The sequence below is a fragment of the Patella vulgata genome, chromosome 1 (assembly GCF_932274485.2).
Source record: "Patella vulgata chromosome 1, xgPatVulg1.2, whole genome shotgun sequence".
In the NCBI taxonomy this organism is placed as follows: Eukaryota; Metazoa; Mollusca; class Gastropoda; family Patellidae; genus Patella; species Patella vulgata.
In genome coordinates, this window is record NC_065879.2 from 26,075,919 (window position 1) to 26,094,539 (window position 18,621).

Sequence of the window (18,621 nt, forward strand, 5' to 3'; positions counted from 1 at the left end):
ATTGTCAAGATATCATTTGCTTGTGACTAAAGTTACAATAAGTATCAAAGATGTCTGATAGAAATGTGACTTACTGATCCAACTTTCCACCACATCGGTTTTCCACATAAACTGTAAGTAAGCTGAGTTGTCGACTAGATATTTTTTTCTAGCAGCGGCAACAGAATCTAATTTACTAAGATGTTCTTCTAGACTAGCAATTCTTTGTCGAATATTTTCAGCATTGTGATTTCCCTGTAATAAACAATGTTACTAGAAGATAAGAATTTCATACAATTATTTAAATTGCAACCTTTTGAACTCAACTGTTTAAACTTTTAAATCACATTTTTCTTGCTTAAAGCAAAAAAAAAAGGCTGATTGTGAAAACCTACAGATACCAAGTATAAGGGGGGACGTGATCTAATTAAAAATATATGTCAACTGAGTTATGCACAAGATTTCAGAGAATTTATGAATAGATCTACAGACTTCATGTGATTGGAAAAGCGGTGTTTTCATTTCTTGTTTACAGTACACAATAACTTTTAATGTTAAGTCAGTATTGATAAATGAAATGGTGTTTAACAGCCTACTTTTCTGTTTTTTGTCCCATCCAAACAACTAGACAGTTGTCCTTGTCAGGCCCTCTTGACATGCTGATATTCTACCTACCTGTTCAATAAGTTTCTCTCCTTCTTTCTTAATCTCTACACATCTATCTCGGTGAACTTGGAAATCTGTTTCAAACGCTTCATGTTTCTTAATTAAACCCTGAAATATGAATAATCAAATTGTTACTAAATCTTTATTTGTAATAACCAGTTATATTTCCATTAAAATTATTATCTTGTCACTATTAATGGTCCGTGTGTATAATGCACATACACCTCTTGGTTCCCCAACATTAACATTGTAGTGAAGTCCTAGTGTATAGTCAATTTGTCTACTGGATTCTGCATATAAAACATCATGGTAGTGCTCCACTGTCTGTTTGACAGAAGGGAAATAGAATAACACAGAATTAAGACATGTAATAGTTCTGCCAATGCAAAAAAAAAAAGACACGGCATGAACAGTATTGTGGTGTAAATCAAATGTTTCTGTTTTTGTATCATATTCAGTTGGCACATGCCTTGTCAGAAATTCGAGTCCTTTCTCAGTTGCCGCTTTTCAAAGGATTAAATTCTTTAACATTAAATGCAGATTTAAAACATTTTTAGGAAAATACCACAATAATGATGATTAAAAGTTTGAATTAATTTTAAGACTGACTTGTACTGCGGCCAATGTTTCACCAAAATCATCTCCTGACAATAGATGTTGTTTTTCTGATATCCAGGCTTCTTCCTCTTCAACATTAGCACTGAACTGTTGATAGGCATACGACTGTTCCAATTTCTGACCTCTGTAAAATGCAATAAGAATTGAATGATGGGGTGTGGTGGTAAATGTAGAGGGATTAAATGTTAACACTTTACTTAGGTCATTCTGAGTTGACGTTATTTTCTCAGTATAAAGTCAAAGTACATTTTTCTACTCACCTATCAGTAGCAGAATCTTTCAGTTCTCTCCAGTTAGTGTCTAGTTGATCTAGTCTAACTCGGATGTCACTGGCACCAATCTCAGCTGATGCTATCAACTGTTCGCCTGTCTCTTGTACACCCTGAAATGAACATTTTATATGAAATGTTTCCCAGAGACAGAAGGAATATTTTAAAGAATCTTTGCATGTAAAATATCAATGGAGCGTTGACAAGATTATCCAACATAATCAATAGCAATAACTCCAGAAGCAATTATCAGAAATTGTCTATTCACCTGAATGGTTGGTTCGTGAACAGTGAGTTCAGCTTCTAGACGTTTGTGCTTCTTTCTGAGATTCTGTACACCGGTCAAATCTCGTCCATAATCTTCAGATCCAACCAATAATTTCTTCTCCCTGTTAATAATGGAAACATATTTATTTGTTAATGCTAATTAATAAAACTATCTTATTCAGGACATGTGAATGGGATTGGGGAACAAGCTGAGTCTATATAAAACCCCTCTCCCGATACAGTATATAATATTACAAATTGAATTAGTTCAGATGACTTACTTACAATACTTTTACAATAGCTCAATGTACAATTAAAATCAAATCAAAATTCTGACTTACTTAATCCATGCTTCTTCATCATCAATATCTCTCAAAAATTGATGCATTGTGTTGGCTTCGTTTAGAATATTACGACGATGGATGGCTAATTCTTTGATACGATCATATCTTTCGTTGATGGTACGTTTTCTGTCTGTGATACTCTCGGCATCCCAGACACCACCTTCGATAAACTGATCAGCAGATTGGTTCAAATCTTTAATACGCTCCTAAAATATAACAATAGGTCCATTAGCAATTTTCCATCATTAAGTCAAAATATTTGACTTTTTTTCAATCAGTCATATTAATATATCTAATCATTGCAGAATACTTATTTAAATAATTTTTAGTGGATTAAACATATTAAAGATATTAAATTGGCACTGCCTCTTTCATCTGGGTCAGTGGTTCTCAACCTTTTTTTGCCAATGGCACACATTGGAACACATGAAAAAAATAGCATTTGAATTTTGCAAAATAAAATCATGGCAAGTCAGACGGCATACAGCTGCAGACAGAGATTAGTCATAGACACATAGAATGACTCAAACTAAATACAGAAAAACACCAGCGCTATGAACTTATCAGTAGACACCAGTGAATACTCAATTGGGATCATGTGGTTTTTTATATTTTCTTAGTGTGCCGTTCAAAATTCCATGGCACACTTAGGAAAATCTCGCGCACACCTGTGTGCCACGGCACACTGGTTGAGAATCACTGATCTGAGTCAACAAATTAAAAGTGTCAATATCATTGGATTTTAAGTCACTGATTTAACATATATCAAAGAGGTTTTGTGCCCAGATCTCTATAGCAACCTGAAGAAACCAAGAAACACCACTCCTTGCTATGGTTTAACTTTGCAATCACAGTTATGACAGGTTGCAGATCAACAGAACATAGCTTTAGTTGAACGCAAAAATGAAGTAAATTAAAGCTGACTTCATAAAATCTTTGTAAAGTTGTACTTCAGTTAAATTGAATAGTTTTAATTTATTGATTGATGATGCTGAGAAAAGTCTGAAGTCTTTGGATGAGAATTAATTTTACCTCGTGAGCTGCAATATCAGCCTCCAATAGTTGATGTTTCTTAACTAGATTTTGTACAGATGCTAAATCTTTACCATAATCTTCTGATGCCAACATCTGGTCAACCTAAAACAGTCAATATCAAAAGAATGTATTAAATGTTGTACATTTTAACTGTGTGTTTATGACCATATTGTCATTAAAAGAAATTGTTCTGAATGTGTATTAGGGAATAGAATTCAGAAATGAAATTAAATGAGGTTTTACACGTACATTTCTGGGCTATTGAAGACGGCATATTCCATACAGTGATCTATGAGGGAAATTTGCCTGGACAGTAGCACTATGGCCCACTCTTTTTTTCCAGCTGTCAATGGTTCTTTTACATGCATGCCAATGTGTACATGGGAATTCATTTTTCATCCCATTCGACCGACTAGACACTGTTCCTTGTCAAGCCGTCCGCCCTGGCGAGCCAGCATCATACTCACTAAGCCACCGCTGACGGCATTATTCAATACATATCATTAGCACCATGGATAGAAACATTTGAGACAATCCTTTTATTCTTCTACTTTGTCCTTAACCCAATTTGGAATAAAAATATATCAAACTTCAAGAGATCAGAATTAATTTTATTGATAATAAATTACCTCCCCTAGCCAGAAGTCAATGTCTTTGACACCAGCATTATATGTCTGTTGCTGATTGGCTTCTTTCAGTTTTTCACTTTTTTCTGCAGATTTACTGACAAGATCCTCCCATTGGGTAGTTAAACTTTCTAAACGATTCTGTACAGCATCTTCTGATCCAGCACATTGACGATTGTCAATCAGATCTATAAAGATAAACAATAAATAATTTAAAAATCAGTGCTGATTCTTGCCACCCTTTACAAATCATCACAAATGACAAATTCAGCAATAATTTTAAGAATGATTTAATCAATTCTTCTCATAAATAAATCACAAACTATACAAATTTTCTGACTGTATGAATAGATTTTCAATACAGAACCTATTAAGTACCAGTACTTACTTTGTCCTGTTCCTAGAAGAGATTGTAATCGTTCTGTATTAGCTGCAAGTTCAGCTTCAAATGCTTGATGTTTCTGATGTTTACTCTAAAATAAATATAAACAGCATATTAAAACTTATAAACAAACAGGAAATCCAAGTGAGCTAAGAAAATATTAAGTTGATAAACCAGTTTAAAAGATTAAATGTGTTGTGGAGCCTGTTCATTTTACAATTGAAAAGCAATCAAATAATGTGAATTAATGTCCCCTACATCGGCATTAGCACCATTCAAGATGAATGAGATTACTTCCTACGTTTCTTTCTTGTTAAAGCAAAGGCGACTGGAGAAAATTAACGAGGTTAGACAGGCAAGCTGACTCCTTGTCACATACAGGCTAGAAACCACACTGCTTGACTCATTGACAGACCTTATGATCTAAAGCGCATGTGTTTGACCACCCAATCCCATCTTAAAGCAAAGAATCTTGAATCCTATTATCTCTAGGTATTACATTAAATACCTGTATATTTGTAGGATCTTTGTAAGATTCATCACTGGCAATCTGTAGTTTCTCTTGTAACCAGTTCTCCATTTCATCAGCATCACGTGAGAATTGTTGAAGGGTTTGAGCTTCTCCAAGTTTTGAACGGTTTTTAATGAGATCATCCTTCAACTGGGACCATCTGTAAAATAACCATAACAATGTAACCCAGTTGGAAGGAAATGTTTAATCAGATAATTTGGTACCAACAGAATAACTAGACAATTTTGACATCACTGCTAATATTTTGCTCTTGAGTAAATCCTGAATTCAATTATGGAGTGCAGGTCATCAAAAGCATAAATACAATCCAAAAGAATTAGATTTGTGTTTAATCAGATTGCTCAATTACAAAACTTTATTGCAAAATTATTCAATTTGAGCACAATCTAATTAAAATATAGATCTATATTTCGTTTCGTTTTTTATACTTTCGATGGCCTACACTACATGTAGATCTAACAAGTTATAGTGCGAGTTCACGTTCTATGACATCAGGTACCAAGCAAGCGACATTTGACCCGATAACGTCAGTCATTCGATTAACCAATTAGCGACCGCCATGCTTGTTTAGATCTACTTTAGCTTTGTTTTGATTTCTATCATTGGTAATGTCTACCCACAGTTTTGCGTAAAAAAGGTCAAACGCTCGATTCGACAGACCATTTGATTGGCTAATAACAAGTCTTCCAGATCCAAGTGTAGTCAAGACAAGTAAAAACGAAATTTTGAACTATAAAAAATGAAATGAAATTGGATCTGTGTTTTAATCAGATTGATTTGAGCAACAATTATTCTAGAATTGATAATCCAGATGAGATTGATCAACCTTCAGTAACAATAGGCATACCTCTCTAAAACTTGATTTCTCTTATCAGAAACAGCATCTCCTGCATAATGCTCTGAATTCATCAACTGTTCAGCAAACTGTTGTAGAGAATTAATCTTTTCTTCCTGGGAATTAATGGCTCGATCAAAATCTTCATGTTTCTTGATTAGAGTTTCCACATTATCTCCATCAACAGCATCTCCAGCAAGGAAAGCCTCACGAGCAGCCATCCATGATTCTGCTTGTTCACAGTCTCGATAAAACAACTGTAGTTCCAAACACTGGTCTAATTTCATACGACGGGAAATCCATGCTCTGAAATTTTTTTTAAAAAAAATTACAAACTATAAGATGAATTTTCATTTTGAGATTAACACAAATGTTAATTCTAAAGTTTAATGTTACATGTCCAGATTAATGTAGAAGAATCTTAACTAGACAGTTGATTTTCCTCCTACTGAATACCAATAATTGCCATGGGAATGTTTATGTGCAATACAAACTGAAATGAAATAGGGTTAACATCTTACTTTTCTGCACCAACTGGGATAATGAGAGAGAGAGAGAGAGAGAAATGTGGTTTAACGTCCACTCGACACAAACCAGGTCATTTCGGGACTAACACATGGTTTTAATTTTATTTCAATAATTCGCTTGTGCGAAGGGGTCTTTAGCAGTGGGAGGAAACCGGAGGACCCGGAGAAAACCCACGAGGAAGGACAGGCGACCCAACTCCTTGTCACGTACAATCGAGGATTCGAAACCATGCCAGTTGACTCAATGACAGGCCTTATGATACAGCACACACGTGCTAACCATTCGGCCATCCAACCCCCCTGGGATAATGAAGATGGTAGGCAATGTACAATGGTGGAAATTGTGCCTAAACAAGAGTTTCCATCTGCATTATGTTTACTTGTATTATTGACTTTATAAACTATGTCAACTTACTGTTCTAATTCCTCTCTAGCTTTAGCTAATTCTTCAAGTTTAGTCTGTACATCATCACTAGCATAATGTTGATTCTGTAACAACTGCTGGCCGAGAAGTTCGAAAGCCTGGAACGTACCAGCTCGGGCGTCAATTTCTGTCCGATGTTCCTAAAGAAGAAAACAATATACAATGACGATTTGCGTAATTCATAACTTAACTAACCTGTATGCAGTGAATAAAGGTATTTGAGTAGCAATCAGTGAATATATGAAGGGATTGATACATATATAGCTAGTCAGTCATTGCCATAAAATAACAAATATTTATTTCCCTCCTGGTTCACCATATCCCACCACCAAATGCATTGTCTAAAGTTCGACTATCGCTTTAAAATAACAATATACCAGAATAAAAGCTAAATATTGACTTTCAGACCATACACAATTAAAAGCAGTCAAGAAATTGATCAATCCTATTGTATGTTATGGTCATCTAAAACACCCAAACATTTATTTTATGACAATGACATAATTAACAGGTATGAAACAGAAAAGTACAGAAATATGTGTACGAAAACATGACTTTACTTAAAAGAAATTCATTTCAGAGAAATTAATACAAATATTTGAAGGAAATATGGAAATAAAAAATATATATATATATTATATACAAAGTGTATGCATTCCTTACTTTGACCAAAAGTGCTTGAAATTGAACTAAAAATCAAATTAAATAACCTAGAGAAGATATTATTTAATGGAAATAAACCTTCCAAGATGCATCTTCCAAAAATCTATATCATGCTTCTGTGATCTAATGAATTATCAATTCACACTTGAAATAAAGGACATGCATGTTAGAGACTACCGACTACATAGTCTAGATCTATCAAGTCTTTTAATTGTTTACTTTAATACAATCTTGGCCTTCTCATAAATAATGCACACACTTGCAATATAGTAATAATAGCAATTTGGTGCTCTATTCAACAGATGTCTACATGCCACACATTTTGTAAAAGAATCTTTGAAGACTACTACAAAAGTAAAGGGTTTTTTTTTAAAAAAATAAAAATTTTACATACAAAATGCACAATTTTTATCTGTTATTTTTGTAGTGTACTGTAAGTCAGATTTCGAAATTTCATTTTACAAAACTTTGGCACAGACAAAAGTTATAAGTAATAAACTGATATTGACTCAAAACAGTTTAAAATCCTTTCATAACAATTAACTAAACAACAATCTATTAAAGTGAAATATGACGAATGATCTACAGTGATAGGATTTGATTCATGCACATTTTCCTTTGGAGTGTTCTCCCTTTAACAAGTGATGGGGGGGGGGGAAACAGTGAATTATTTTAACCATGCAGTCATTTTCTCTAATGTTTCTAATATCATGGCGATTAAAAATCTGAAAATAAAGTCTTTAATTAGTTCTTCAGACAGTCAAATTACAATTATACCAATATTTTGTTCCATTTTATCTTTTTGTTTTTTTTCTGTACCTCATCGTGATCTAAAGACATTTCTTTTACACACAGCATTCAGTAACATGCTGATTGTTATTGAATGACTCTAGATGACCTAACAACCAAAACAAATGAATCAGAAGATTCATCAAAATCTTTCGAATGGTTTTTATTATTGACACAATAGATTGACAGTCAAATCAAGGTCAACTGAATCATCATGCTGTTGTCTAAGGACCACAACATGCTTGTCTTAAACATGTCTTTAGATGTTAATGGTGTGACCAACCGAATAAACAGAACAAAAATAATATCTAGATGAACTTAGATTATACTTTCGAGATATTAAACAGATTTTAAATGTTTTTCCATTTTGGATTCATTACATGCAGTTCATCAATAACTGTTCGAGTTCACAAATGAACATTTGTTTTAGATTTTCATGTGTCTCTAATCTCCCTATAATATTATGGTATAAATGAATGTGTATCCATCTATTATGATTTATTTTAATGTTAGTCTAAATGTAGTAAATATTAGACATGACCATTCTATAACCAATTTATCATAACCAAATAACATCACTTTTCTTGTGTTTTTCATTTCGTGCTGCAGAGTAAAGCAGACCAGACTCCATTTATAAAAGAGTTTAGAGATAAGTCACAGCTTATATTCAGTCATTTTAAGTCATGAAATTATTTATATACATCAAGTACTCCGACTCACTTGAGTCTCTAAAATCTGGAATACAGTGAATTTGTCCAGAGAAAAACATAATAATTCTAATTATTTGTGACTGGCTTTCGTTTTAAAATAGTAAAGTGAAAAGTGAGATTATTTGGTCAAACACAAAATCTATTCAATTCATTAAAATGGCAATTTGGGAAAGGGGGAAATAACTCCACGCGGCGTGCATCTACCTCTTCTTCCTCCTCGTCAGTAAGGGAGGTAATTCCATAATGACTGACAATTTCAGAACTAAACATCTGTAAATTAAGGTTGGAGAAAAAACATGGTGGTGAAAACAGACGAAAATAAAAAAACAAGAAACATTATAAAATGGAAGTGCATAAAATCGAAATTAAGAGATTGACAATAATATGAAAATAAATACATAGATGTTCGACATGTGGCGTGTGAAATACAAAATTAGAACATAGACAATAATAGTTTAACAGTAACAGAAATGGTATGATGTGGAGATGATAAATAATAACAAGTCAGCGATAAGAAGAATAGCATCTCTTCACTTCTTTGATGCACCACAACTTTTTACTTCTGTGATGCACCATCCCCACATTGGATTCTAAAAGGTTCTGATAATAATATCAACAGCCCCATCAAATTTTATATCTGTAGGTAACTTGATTCGGATGCAAATATTTTTGAAGTTGAGAACAAAAGAGGATAACTGTGGTTTTACCTGATGACGTTCCAATAATGCCTCTGCACCTGTTACATCTTTCGCTAATTCTTCTGAGGATACTAGCGCCATCATACTGTTGATCCATGATGTCAAATCTCTGTTGAAAAATAATCATATCATAGCACAGATTAATATTACTGTTGCCTCAACAACTGTACGACCATTAACCAATAGATTTATAAGAAAATCTGATAAATCTCATAATAATGAAGCTTTGGTCTTATTGTTGCATTAAATGGATGACGTTTATAAATGATTAAGACTATTATTAGGTCGTGACTTGTATTGAAAGAGTAGATGGACAACATGAGATTCATTGACACAACAATTCATTTTTCATAATGTCAGAAAAGCAAAATGGCCAAGAATGTCCTAGCTGGTTTTGCTCAGCTTTAAAAATATAAATAGCAATATGTTACCTATAATCACTGAGGAATCTCTGTAGATCTAAAGCATCCAATAATTTAGCTTTACGATTATCAGCCTGCAAATAGAAATACATCAGTACAAATTCCAGTCAAAAAAATATATTATTACAACTGAAAAAGCTTTATGTGCCTTCAAAAATCAGGGAAATTTTGATAAAATTACTTTTAATTACCCTTTTTCTTATTGTTGACTAATGTTAACAGTTATTGTTTTTCAGATAACATTTACAAAAAAATATACGCATGGGTGTCTCATCCTTGTACAATAAACTATTTCAATCATTTGATATTTTGAATTAAAAATGTTTCCCGTTTTTACCTTAGCTGTTAGGGCATTCCATTGTACATTAATCTCTGTTTGATGTTCGTGAATGGTTTCAGCTTGATCAGGATGTGTCTGCATCAACCTCTTTGACATTTCATCCAAATCAATAACCTACAATAAAAATAAAAAAAAATAATAAAATTTTTTTTAACCAATGTACAACTATAATGTTCTATAATAAGGTATGGTATTCCAACTGATAAAAATTTCAAAAGAAAATGCACAAAACTTGGCAGTATCTCACACAAAATCAAATAATTCCAGTTATTTATAATCTTTAAGTGGCATTTAGTGATTGGGGAACACAATAACAGAACACTATTTTTATGTTTCCCATAAAAATAGTGTTCTGTTATTATTTATAATCCCTTTTTTTAAAATAAAGTTACCTTAAGAATGTGAAAAATAATTGCACATTTTGATAATAATTATGTACAGCAATAACTCAAGTGACAGATAGTGATATAAATTCCTGTCACACTTTAGAGCAAAACAATTGTTAAATCAAAGAATCTAACTTTTAAGACTTTTCTAACCCCTAAAAGCCTTTCACAACAATAGCATCAGAGACCAACTTCACAAAATTTACCTTTTCTCCAAGGGCAGCTAAATCTCTCTCCATAGCGTCATGTTTTCTCTGTAAAGCCTGAACACTTGCGAGATCATGTCCATAATTGTCATTGTTCAAGGCTTGGTCTTTTTCATCTATCCAGTCTTTAGTTTCATCAACTTCACGATGATATCTCTGAACCTCGAAAGCACTACCCAATGTCTGGGCACGTTCAGCTGAAACTTGTTGTAGAGTGACCCATCTCTGATTTAGTTGCTGTAAGATAATCAAATACATTATTTAAAACATGGACTTGTAGGCTGAATTCTACATTTTAGTAAATGTATACAATGTTCGAATGCAAATGTTTTTTGCAAGACTATTCAACCAAAATTCTGGTATTTGTTATTCAAAGGTAGTTAAAACAAAGGCAAATTTATATTCGTATTTTGGTCACATACAGGAAATATTTAATATCATTTCAATGAAATCGACCTAAATTTCAAAACTAAATTCACACAGATTAAAGGAGAATTTACAGATTGACAATACCTAGTGATAGTGACTCAGAATATATGAATAGTAACTTGGTATTTGATGTGACCATGAATGTATAGTTTTTAACCAGTTTTAAATTTGTTGTATATTTAAGGGGGCTGTGTGACCGAACCATGGTTTTTCATTAATTAAGAATGATTAGGCATATTTTCCATGTTGGATTTCAAGCAAGAATTAAATTAAAACATACTGTGTTAAATCACATAAGAATTTATACTGTGTAATCTTTGATGGTTTATCTTTAGTTGTCCATAATAACAAAGCAGGAATGACTTTTCTAGAATAAATCTATGAAACTTACTGTAATTTGTTCACGGATATTCTCCGCAGCCTCAGTTTGACCCATGGCTGTAAGTCTGTCAGCAATGGAGTTGAGTTCTTCAAGTCTAGCTTCATTAGCTTTCAAATCCTAAAAAGATACGAAAATAAAATTGATCAATACATCGAAGTAATGACAATTCGAGATATATTACACCTGTCAGAGAACAACTCTGATGGTTTGAAAGAAATAAAATCATATAAAACCCCCAACAATCTAACATTTGGCCACAAAAATGAATTAAACCTTAGAAATATCTAAGCAGCTTAACTGCTATAGTAGGATGATGTGTATACAAAGTTTCATAAAAGTATACTCCGAAAAACAAAAACAACCCCAACCTGAACTTTGTTAAATATACTTAGTATGTGAATCTACTATTTTAGAATTTAAGTCCTAAAATTCTATTACCTTCTGGAAGTCATTGTACTTCTTCTGCATTTCTTCAACTTGTTCGAGATCCTCGCCGACCTCTCCACCAATCATACTGTTTTCTTTCTCTGTAATCCATGCAGCCAATTCGGATGCTTCACGAACAAGCTGATAAGCTTTTGTTGATTCACCCAACTTTTCTCGTCTCTGGTTACCAAGATCCAACAGATTTGCGTATCTAGAAATGAAGGCGATATTTGGTGTTTATTAGGTCATTTCAAACTGTTTTCTAAACAATCAAAAATTAATCTTAACAAAATATTCAAGATGAATCATTAAATCTTAGTCATATCTAACAATGTACAACATATATTCTAAAATTAACATGTGGCAATTTAAAATTATCGTAACATTCTTAATGATTAGATATTTTTCCTTGCCAGGCCCTCCATCCTGCCCTACTGACAAGAGAAAATTTGTTGGAAGATTCTAAAGATCAAAACAGGACTAACATTATACTAACGAGTCACTCGTCAAATACAAAATCTACTTACTGTGTTTCAATCTGGTTTTGTCGAACTGAGATGGTAAATTCATCCATTAAGTTATTTCTACTTGCTGATAAACTTGGATCTAACTTCTTCACATAAGCGGCTGGTACGAAACCTTGTCTATCATTGACTTCAACTTTCCACCAATCCTATTGACATATATAATATACAATAATTGAATATGTGATAACCATTCAACACAACAATCTGATACTAGTAATGTAACTTATTAAAAGATTTATGAGAAATATCCAAGTGACCAGGACCCGACTTCACAAGGCATTCTCAGACTTCAGTTCAGAATTTACTCAAAATTGTTGCCTTTTTTTAAATACATCAATAAGAAACTAAGTGCAAAGTTTTTATGTTTCTGGATCAAAGATATTTCTCATAAAAAGTGACTGAAAGTTGAGTAAATTTTTAACTTAAGTCTGAGAATGCTTGGTGAACTCGGGGCCAGAACATCTTTACAATAAGCAAGCATAATTTTTGTATCATAAACAAAAATTTCATCATGTGGGTCTTTAGAACATTTTTTGTACTAGAGCACCCATAAGATTTTTCAAAGTGATCAAGGACAATAACACAAACAATAATAACAATAATTATCGAAAATTGATTAATATCAATAGGCATATTCATGTTGTGAACATAAATTTCTGTGTTACCTGCATGATAGCTTTAGCTTCTAGAACATTTTTTGACACATGACAATATAAACCACATTTCAATGTGATTGTACAAAAAGTAAGTTATTTATGCTGGCTTACAGATTAAATGCAGTAGCAATGGGTTAATAAGCATCTGGAGGTATTTACCTTATTGACACTGTTTAAGAGAGTTAGAACATCCCCCTTCTTCATGGAGACTTCACGTGGTGATTTCTCTGTATAATCGTACAAAGCTACGACCTTCTCTGTTCCAAGATCATCAATAATAGGAGCTTCTTGTTGCTAGAAGATATTAGAGAAAGATATTTGTGAATTTGATTTAAAACAAAACTTAAATTGAGTTATTTTTAAAAAATCTCTGATAAAACTGACAAGCTTGAATCTTTAAACTGATATATATATTCTATGAAAGGAACTGTCACTGCTCTAACGTTGGACTAACATGTAATTTGAATGAAATACGAGAGGGGCAAATTGAGTCTCGCAGAATCGCTTTTTCCAAATGACAAAGTGAAGCATCAATGGTATTATAAGGTACATTTCTATTACATTAAGGATCATTTAACTACATCATTTCTGTGACAACAATATGATAGATCTGTGTTCTTTATACTCTCACTGGTTTATAGGAATTTTTAACTTGGGGGGAATTAAAGAACATGGAGAAACTGACAATTGCATTGCTTATAGACTGAAGATCTAAGGTTTTAGACCATTCTCGTCATATGGTAAAAATACAATTATCATGTATCTACTTACATTACAAGAAGAAGCTTGTTCCCGTAAACCTTCAATAACACTTCTATAGGCTTCTAAATCTGACATAAAGGCTTCATGTTTCTTTAGTAGAGCCTGAAAATAACAATGTTTAAAGTTATTTAATCAATTGCTGATTGACAAAGAACTACACTACTTTTGGGTTTAATTTTCTATTATAAATCTCATCGCTGAAATAAATAATAATTTTCTTTTCATAATTTTTTTGTGATAATATCATACCTCTGAAGAATCTTCATCTTTGCCATAATCAGTATTAGCAGCAATTGGTTCTTTTTCTTTCATCCAAGATTCAGCTTCGTTGGCATCAGCAAAATACTGCTGTGCTTGTAAAGAGTCTTCTAGATCCTGTTTTCTCTGCGATGATTTGTCCTAAAAGAATAACAAATGTACTGGACGTTAATAAAGAGGATGGAAGTTTACTAGCAAGACCATATGTTTATCTTGAAAATCAGATTTTGAGAAGCAAACACAAACTGGTTCATATGACATTTTAAAGGCAGTAACGTAAACCATTTAAAGTGACAATAATGTGCACAGACAGGATAAACATACTATCAATATAACATCTGATACCACTTCTAACGTATTTGAGTAGTAATATATTTTTGTTGTACTTATTTGCATTCACCTTTAGTTGTCTCCATCTGTCTTGTAATTGGTCAACACTTTCTGCAATATTACTAGATGCGAAGTGTCCCTCTTTTATCATCTGTCGGCCATGTTGACAAACATTGTTGATTCTGGGATCGTGACCTGCTAATTCTGCTTGTAAAGCTTGGTGTTTCTTCATCAAATTCTGTACACCAATCAAATCTCGACCTTAAATAAAAGTAGAACTTAAAAAAAATGACACAACCTGGATCAAGAATAAAACTGTTGATTTTATTGGATTTTATATCACTGTAACCCAGGTATCATTAATCTTGTGTATTTAGCACCATTTTCATTCACATTTGTTTAATATCAATTCGTTTAAAAATCATTTAAAATCACCCAATATCATCTAATTTGTACTTGTATCCAATTTAAAGCTGACTGATTAATTTTGATAATGAGTGTCCAAGTTACAAGTATTTAATTTCCTGACCACTATTAAAAAATTAATCATTATACGTCAATAACCAATTGGGTTGTTTATTATTTAAAAGTGATCGAGAAATTAAACGCTTGTAAATTAGACACTTATGATCAAAACTGAATGGTCAGCTTTAAACTGGAAGAAGTACAAATTAGATGATTTTGGGTGATTTTAAACAATTTTTACGAATTTTTAAACAGAGATTTGATATTGAATGAATGTGAAAACAATTAGTGCTAAATACACACGATTAAATGATACCTGGCCAGGTATGTTGATCTGTTTTGTGTAATGACCATCTGTCTTTATTGAAAGCCTTACATCTGTAAAATTAGTAAACAGGCAAAGTTCTGCTTAATCTTTCTAAACAAAATTTTATTTGTGTAAAACTTGCCCTATCACTAACTGAAGTAACACATCAGAGAAAAACAATTCTTTGATGGTTCCTTTATGATGGTATGCTGAATATCACTCTTAAAAATAATTGGTTCAATTCTTTGAAATATCTATTTATAGTAAACTTAGAATCTCTACCTCTGTTAGTAGAGGCAGCGATTGGTTCTTTCTCTCGGATCCAGTCTTCTTCATCGGCAACATCTCGCTGAAACTGCTGAAGTTTTTTAGCATCATCCAGTTTCTTCTGACGTTCTACCATTGGTTCCTGCAATGTACAAATATCAAAATTAATATTTACTTAAATTATATCCAAGTGAAATATACATGTAGAATCGCTTCCAAAAGTAGTACGTACACAAATCTTACAGACAAAATTCAGCATAGGTAGTACCATATTACAAAATGTGAGTTGTTGTATCTCATCAATAGAAATACATGAAACAGTTCTTTGATGGTTCACCATTCACTGACAAATCAAATTGGTAATCTCTGCTTAGCAGCGGAAGACAACAAATATTCACCTAACAATGTCAGACTCACTTCACAGATAATTTACTTGACATAGGTCTGCCTTTGAGATAAAATTTTGTGCTGTAACATACATGTAACTAATATCTTGGCGAACTTTATATTTCCTACCTTAATTTTCTGGTATCTTGAAACAAGTTGAACTTTCTTGGCTTCAATAGTATCAGAATCAAAATGGTCTTCATCTTTAAACTGATTGGCCAGTAGGGCTAAAGACTCGATCCTTTCCTATAACAGACAAAAACAGAAAAAAAACGAATCAAAACAAGAACTACAATGAAACTAATTAGATTTACCCCATGTAAATTGTTTATTTTTTAAAATTTATTTTTCAAAGATTTATTTACTTGCTTACTAACTAAAACCTTATCTCCATTAGTCAGCTGGTTTATCCCCATACAATATTAATTCTGACACTTTCATCTCCATATGAATCAATGTTATAAATGTCAGGGTGTATCTAACACAGTTAATATGTAAAAAAAAAAAACCTTGAAAGACAATTTTTATTTTTATGAACAAAATATGATTAAATAATTTTAACAGCTGATGAAAACATGAGACCTTTGTTTACCAGATCCGTGTGGTTATGCTTATTATGTGGTAAAAGTTGAAAATTGCATTCACTATTCTAGATTTTTTTAAAAGTACCGGTATGTATTCTATTAAAGACATACCTGATGTGCTGTGACATCAGCTTCAATCAATTGATGTCTCTTCTGAAGATTCTGGACACTGGTTAAATCCTGTAATGAATCATATTATTGGTTAGTTCATACAGAAATTACAGTCTAATTGGTTTATTTCAATTATTTGTTTATCCAATTATAATTGGTGAAGCACAGTAAAAAAGATAAAGAAAAAAGGAGGAAAACAACTTAGGTAATAGAAAAAACATTTTTTATATGTTGAATCATTCTTTAATTCTCAATTTTATTTCATATATTTTTTTTTTTCAAAACCCCCAAAAAAGAGATTTAGGCAAAAAAGTATGGTACGGTATATAAAAACTAAAATTTTCTAAAATAAAAAGTGCGTCTTACTTATATTTTAAGTGTATTTAATTGAAAATGAGAAACAAATTTCGGTTTTGAAACTCAATGAAGGATGTTCATGCAATGAGCTTGAACAAATGTCTAGAGACATATTATACATGTAGTCAAGGAGCTCCTTCTTTTAGGATAACATTTAGTCAAGGAGACCATTCTTTTAAGATAACAATTACTTATTCTGATACTTGATTTGTAACCAGATACTGGTGCGAATTTCTAGTCAGTCATTATGAGACCAATATGTGGTTATTATGTGTTTTACTATGGTCATGTGAGCAACTTAAATGCACAGCATTATGCCATTAAAACAACTAGGCACCACTTTACTTTACATGGTAAATGGGGTTTAACCTCCTACTGTTCTGCTCCGAACTGGGCTAATGAAGACGGGCATACGCCATACAGTGTGCTGTGAGGGAAATTTTGCCCAGACAGCAGCACTACGGCCTACTCTTATATATCAAATTCCAACTGTCAAGGGATCTTTTATGTGCACATCAATGTGTACACGGGACCTCGGTTTTTCATCCCATCCGAATGACTAGACAGCTGTCCTTGTCAGGCCCTCCGTCCTGCATCACTGACAAGGGGGAAACCACACCAAAAATCTGGATGAACTTTCTCGGCCAATGCAGGGATCCAACACCCGACCTCCAGGCTAGCGAGTCAGCGTCTTACCCACTTAGCCACGTGATTTCGTACTTTACTTATCCTGACAACCAATACTTATTGGTAAAAATTGTCAATCAGGTTTGGAAAATTCTGGAGGTTTCAAACCCGCAACATTCTAGTTGAGTGTCCAGTGCACTTACAGCTCGACTACCTCGGCCCCCAGTTTCAATGACAGGTGCAGTATTTGTAGTCATTTTATAGTTCGGTTTGAATGAGAACAGAGAAGATTAAATTGGATAACAATACAGAAAAGAGCATTATTGAAACCCAATTTGCTGTGAGGTACTCGTTGATGTTTTACTATAAGATCCTTGAGAATACATGGATAATATGAAATATAGGAAACTTGATTACTATAGCTTCACCAATCATACAATACAACACAAGCTTCTCAACAAATAAAACAAAAATAAAACTCAACAATAAAATGTACACATCTTATCCAAACGTAAATACATTTATCCATCAATATGTCACTGGTTTATGTGCAGTTCAGAGAGAGGGTTCGCTTTATCTAGTTGTGTTCTGTATAATAGACTACAGTAGTGAATCAGAACTTAACGGAAACTGAATATTTTTTGAACGATTACTCTAGAATATGTAGGCCTACTTGTAATCTTTCTATTAGAAAATGTTAAAGCTGCAAGTGTAATGTTTTTCTTTCAATATCTATTTTTTGCGGAAATATAATAAATTGTATATAAATATGTTTGTATGCACTCTAGATTGAAAACTAATTTAAATAAAAATGTCTAATCAGCACTGACTTCATACGACCATTGTGCAGTCACGTATTGCTGTTGAACATACTAGAATAATGAATAGTCAGGTTTATAGGAATGCACTAATTAAATATAATGAATGTTCATATCTATAGAACACACTAATTATATATGTTAAAGTATATTATCCTAATAAAGCAACTATCACGTATCTTGAATATTTTCATGTGTTGATATCTACAG

The 18,621-nt window shown here is 32.7% G+C and overlaps 1 protein-coding gene across 1 annotated transcript in view; it reads right to left on the reverse strand.

Annotated features, from left to right (window-relative positions):
• LOC126811415 (spectrin alpha chain) overlaps window positions 1-18,621 on the reverse strand; it is a 52,049-nt gene that overhangs the window by 7,424 nt on the left and 26,004 nt on the right. Inside the window, exons 16-41 of the mRNA XM_056098458.1 lie at window positions 16,610-16,678; window positions 16,044-16,160; window positions 15,543-15,669; window positions 14,559-14,749; window positions 14,150-14,299; window positions 13,910-14,002; window positions 13,298-13,432; window positions 12,483-12,628; window positions 11,968-12,166; window positions 11,539-11,646; window positions 10,719-10,955; window positions 10,124-10,240; window positions 9,796-9,860; window positions 9,374-9,473; window positions 8,871-8,936; window positions 6,496-6,644; window positions 5,566-5,859; window positions 4,695-4,857; window positions 4,193-4,277; window positions 3,808-3,992; window positions 3,176-3,280; window positions 2,141-2,349; window positions 1,801-1,921; window positions 1,524-1,645; window positions 1,255-1,387; window positions 651-753 (exon numbers count right to left, since the gene is read on the reverse strand). Coding sequence (XP_055954433.1) covers window positions 651-753; window positions 1,255-1,387; window positions 1,524-1,645; window positions 1,801-1,921; window positions 2,141-2,349; window positions 3,176-3,280; window positions 3,808-3,992; window positions 4,193-4,277; window positions 4,695-4,857; window positions 5,566-5,859; window positions 6,496-6,644; window positions 8,871-8,936; window positions 9,374-9,473; window positions 9,796-9,860; window positions 10,124-10,240; window positions 10,719-10,955; window positions 11,539-11,646; window positions 11,968-12,166; window positions 12,483-12,628; window positions 13,298-13,432; window positions 13,910-14,002; window positions 14,150-14,299; window positions 14,559-14,749; window positions 15,543-15,669; window positions 16,044-16,160; window positions 16,610-16,678 — 3,589 coding nt within the window. The remainder of the gene's footprint in view (window positions 1-650; window positions 754-1,254; window positions 1,388-1,523; window positions 1,646-1,800; window positions 1,922-2,140; window positions 2,350-3,175; window positions 3,281-3,807; window positions 3,993-4,192; window positions 4,278-4,694; window positions 4,858-5,565; window positions 5,860-6,495; window positions 6,645-8,870; window positions 8,937-9,373; window positions 9,474-9,795; window positions 9,861-10,123; window positions 10,241-10,718; window positions 10,956-11,538; window positions 11,647-11,967; window positions 12,167-12,482; window positions 12,629-13,297; window positions 13,433-13,909; window positions 14,003-14,149; window positions 14,300-14,558; window positions 14,750-15,542; window positions 15,670-16,043; window positions 16,161-16,609; window positions 16,679-18,621) is intronic.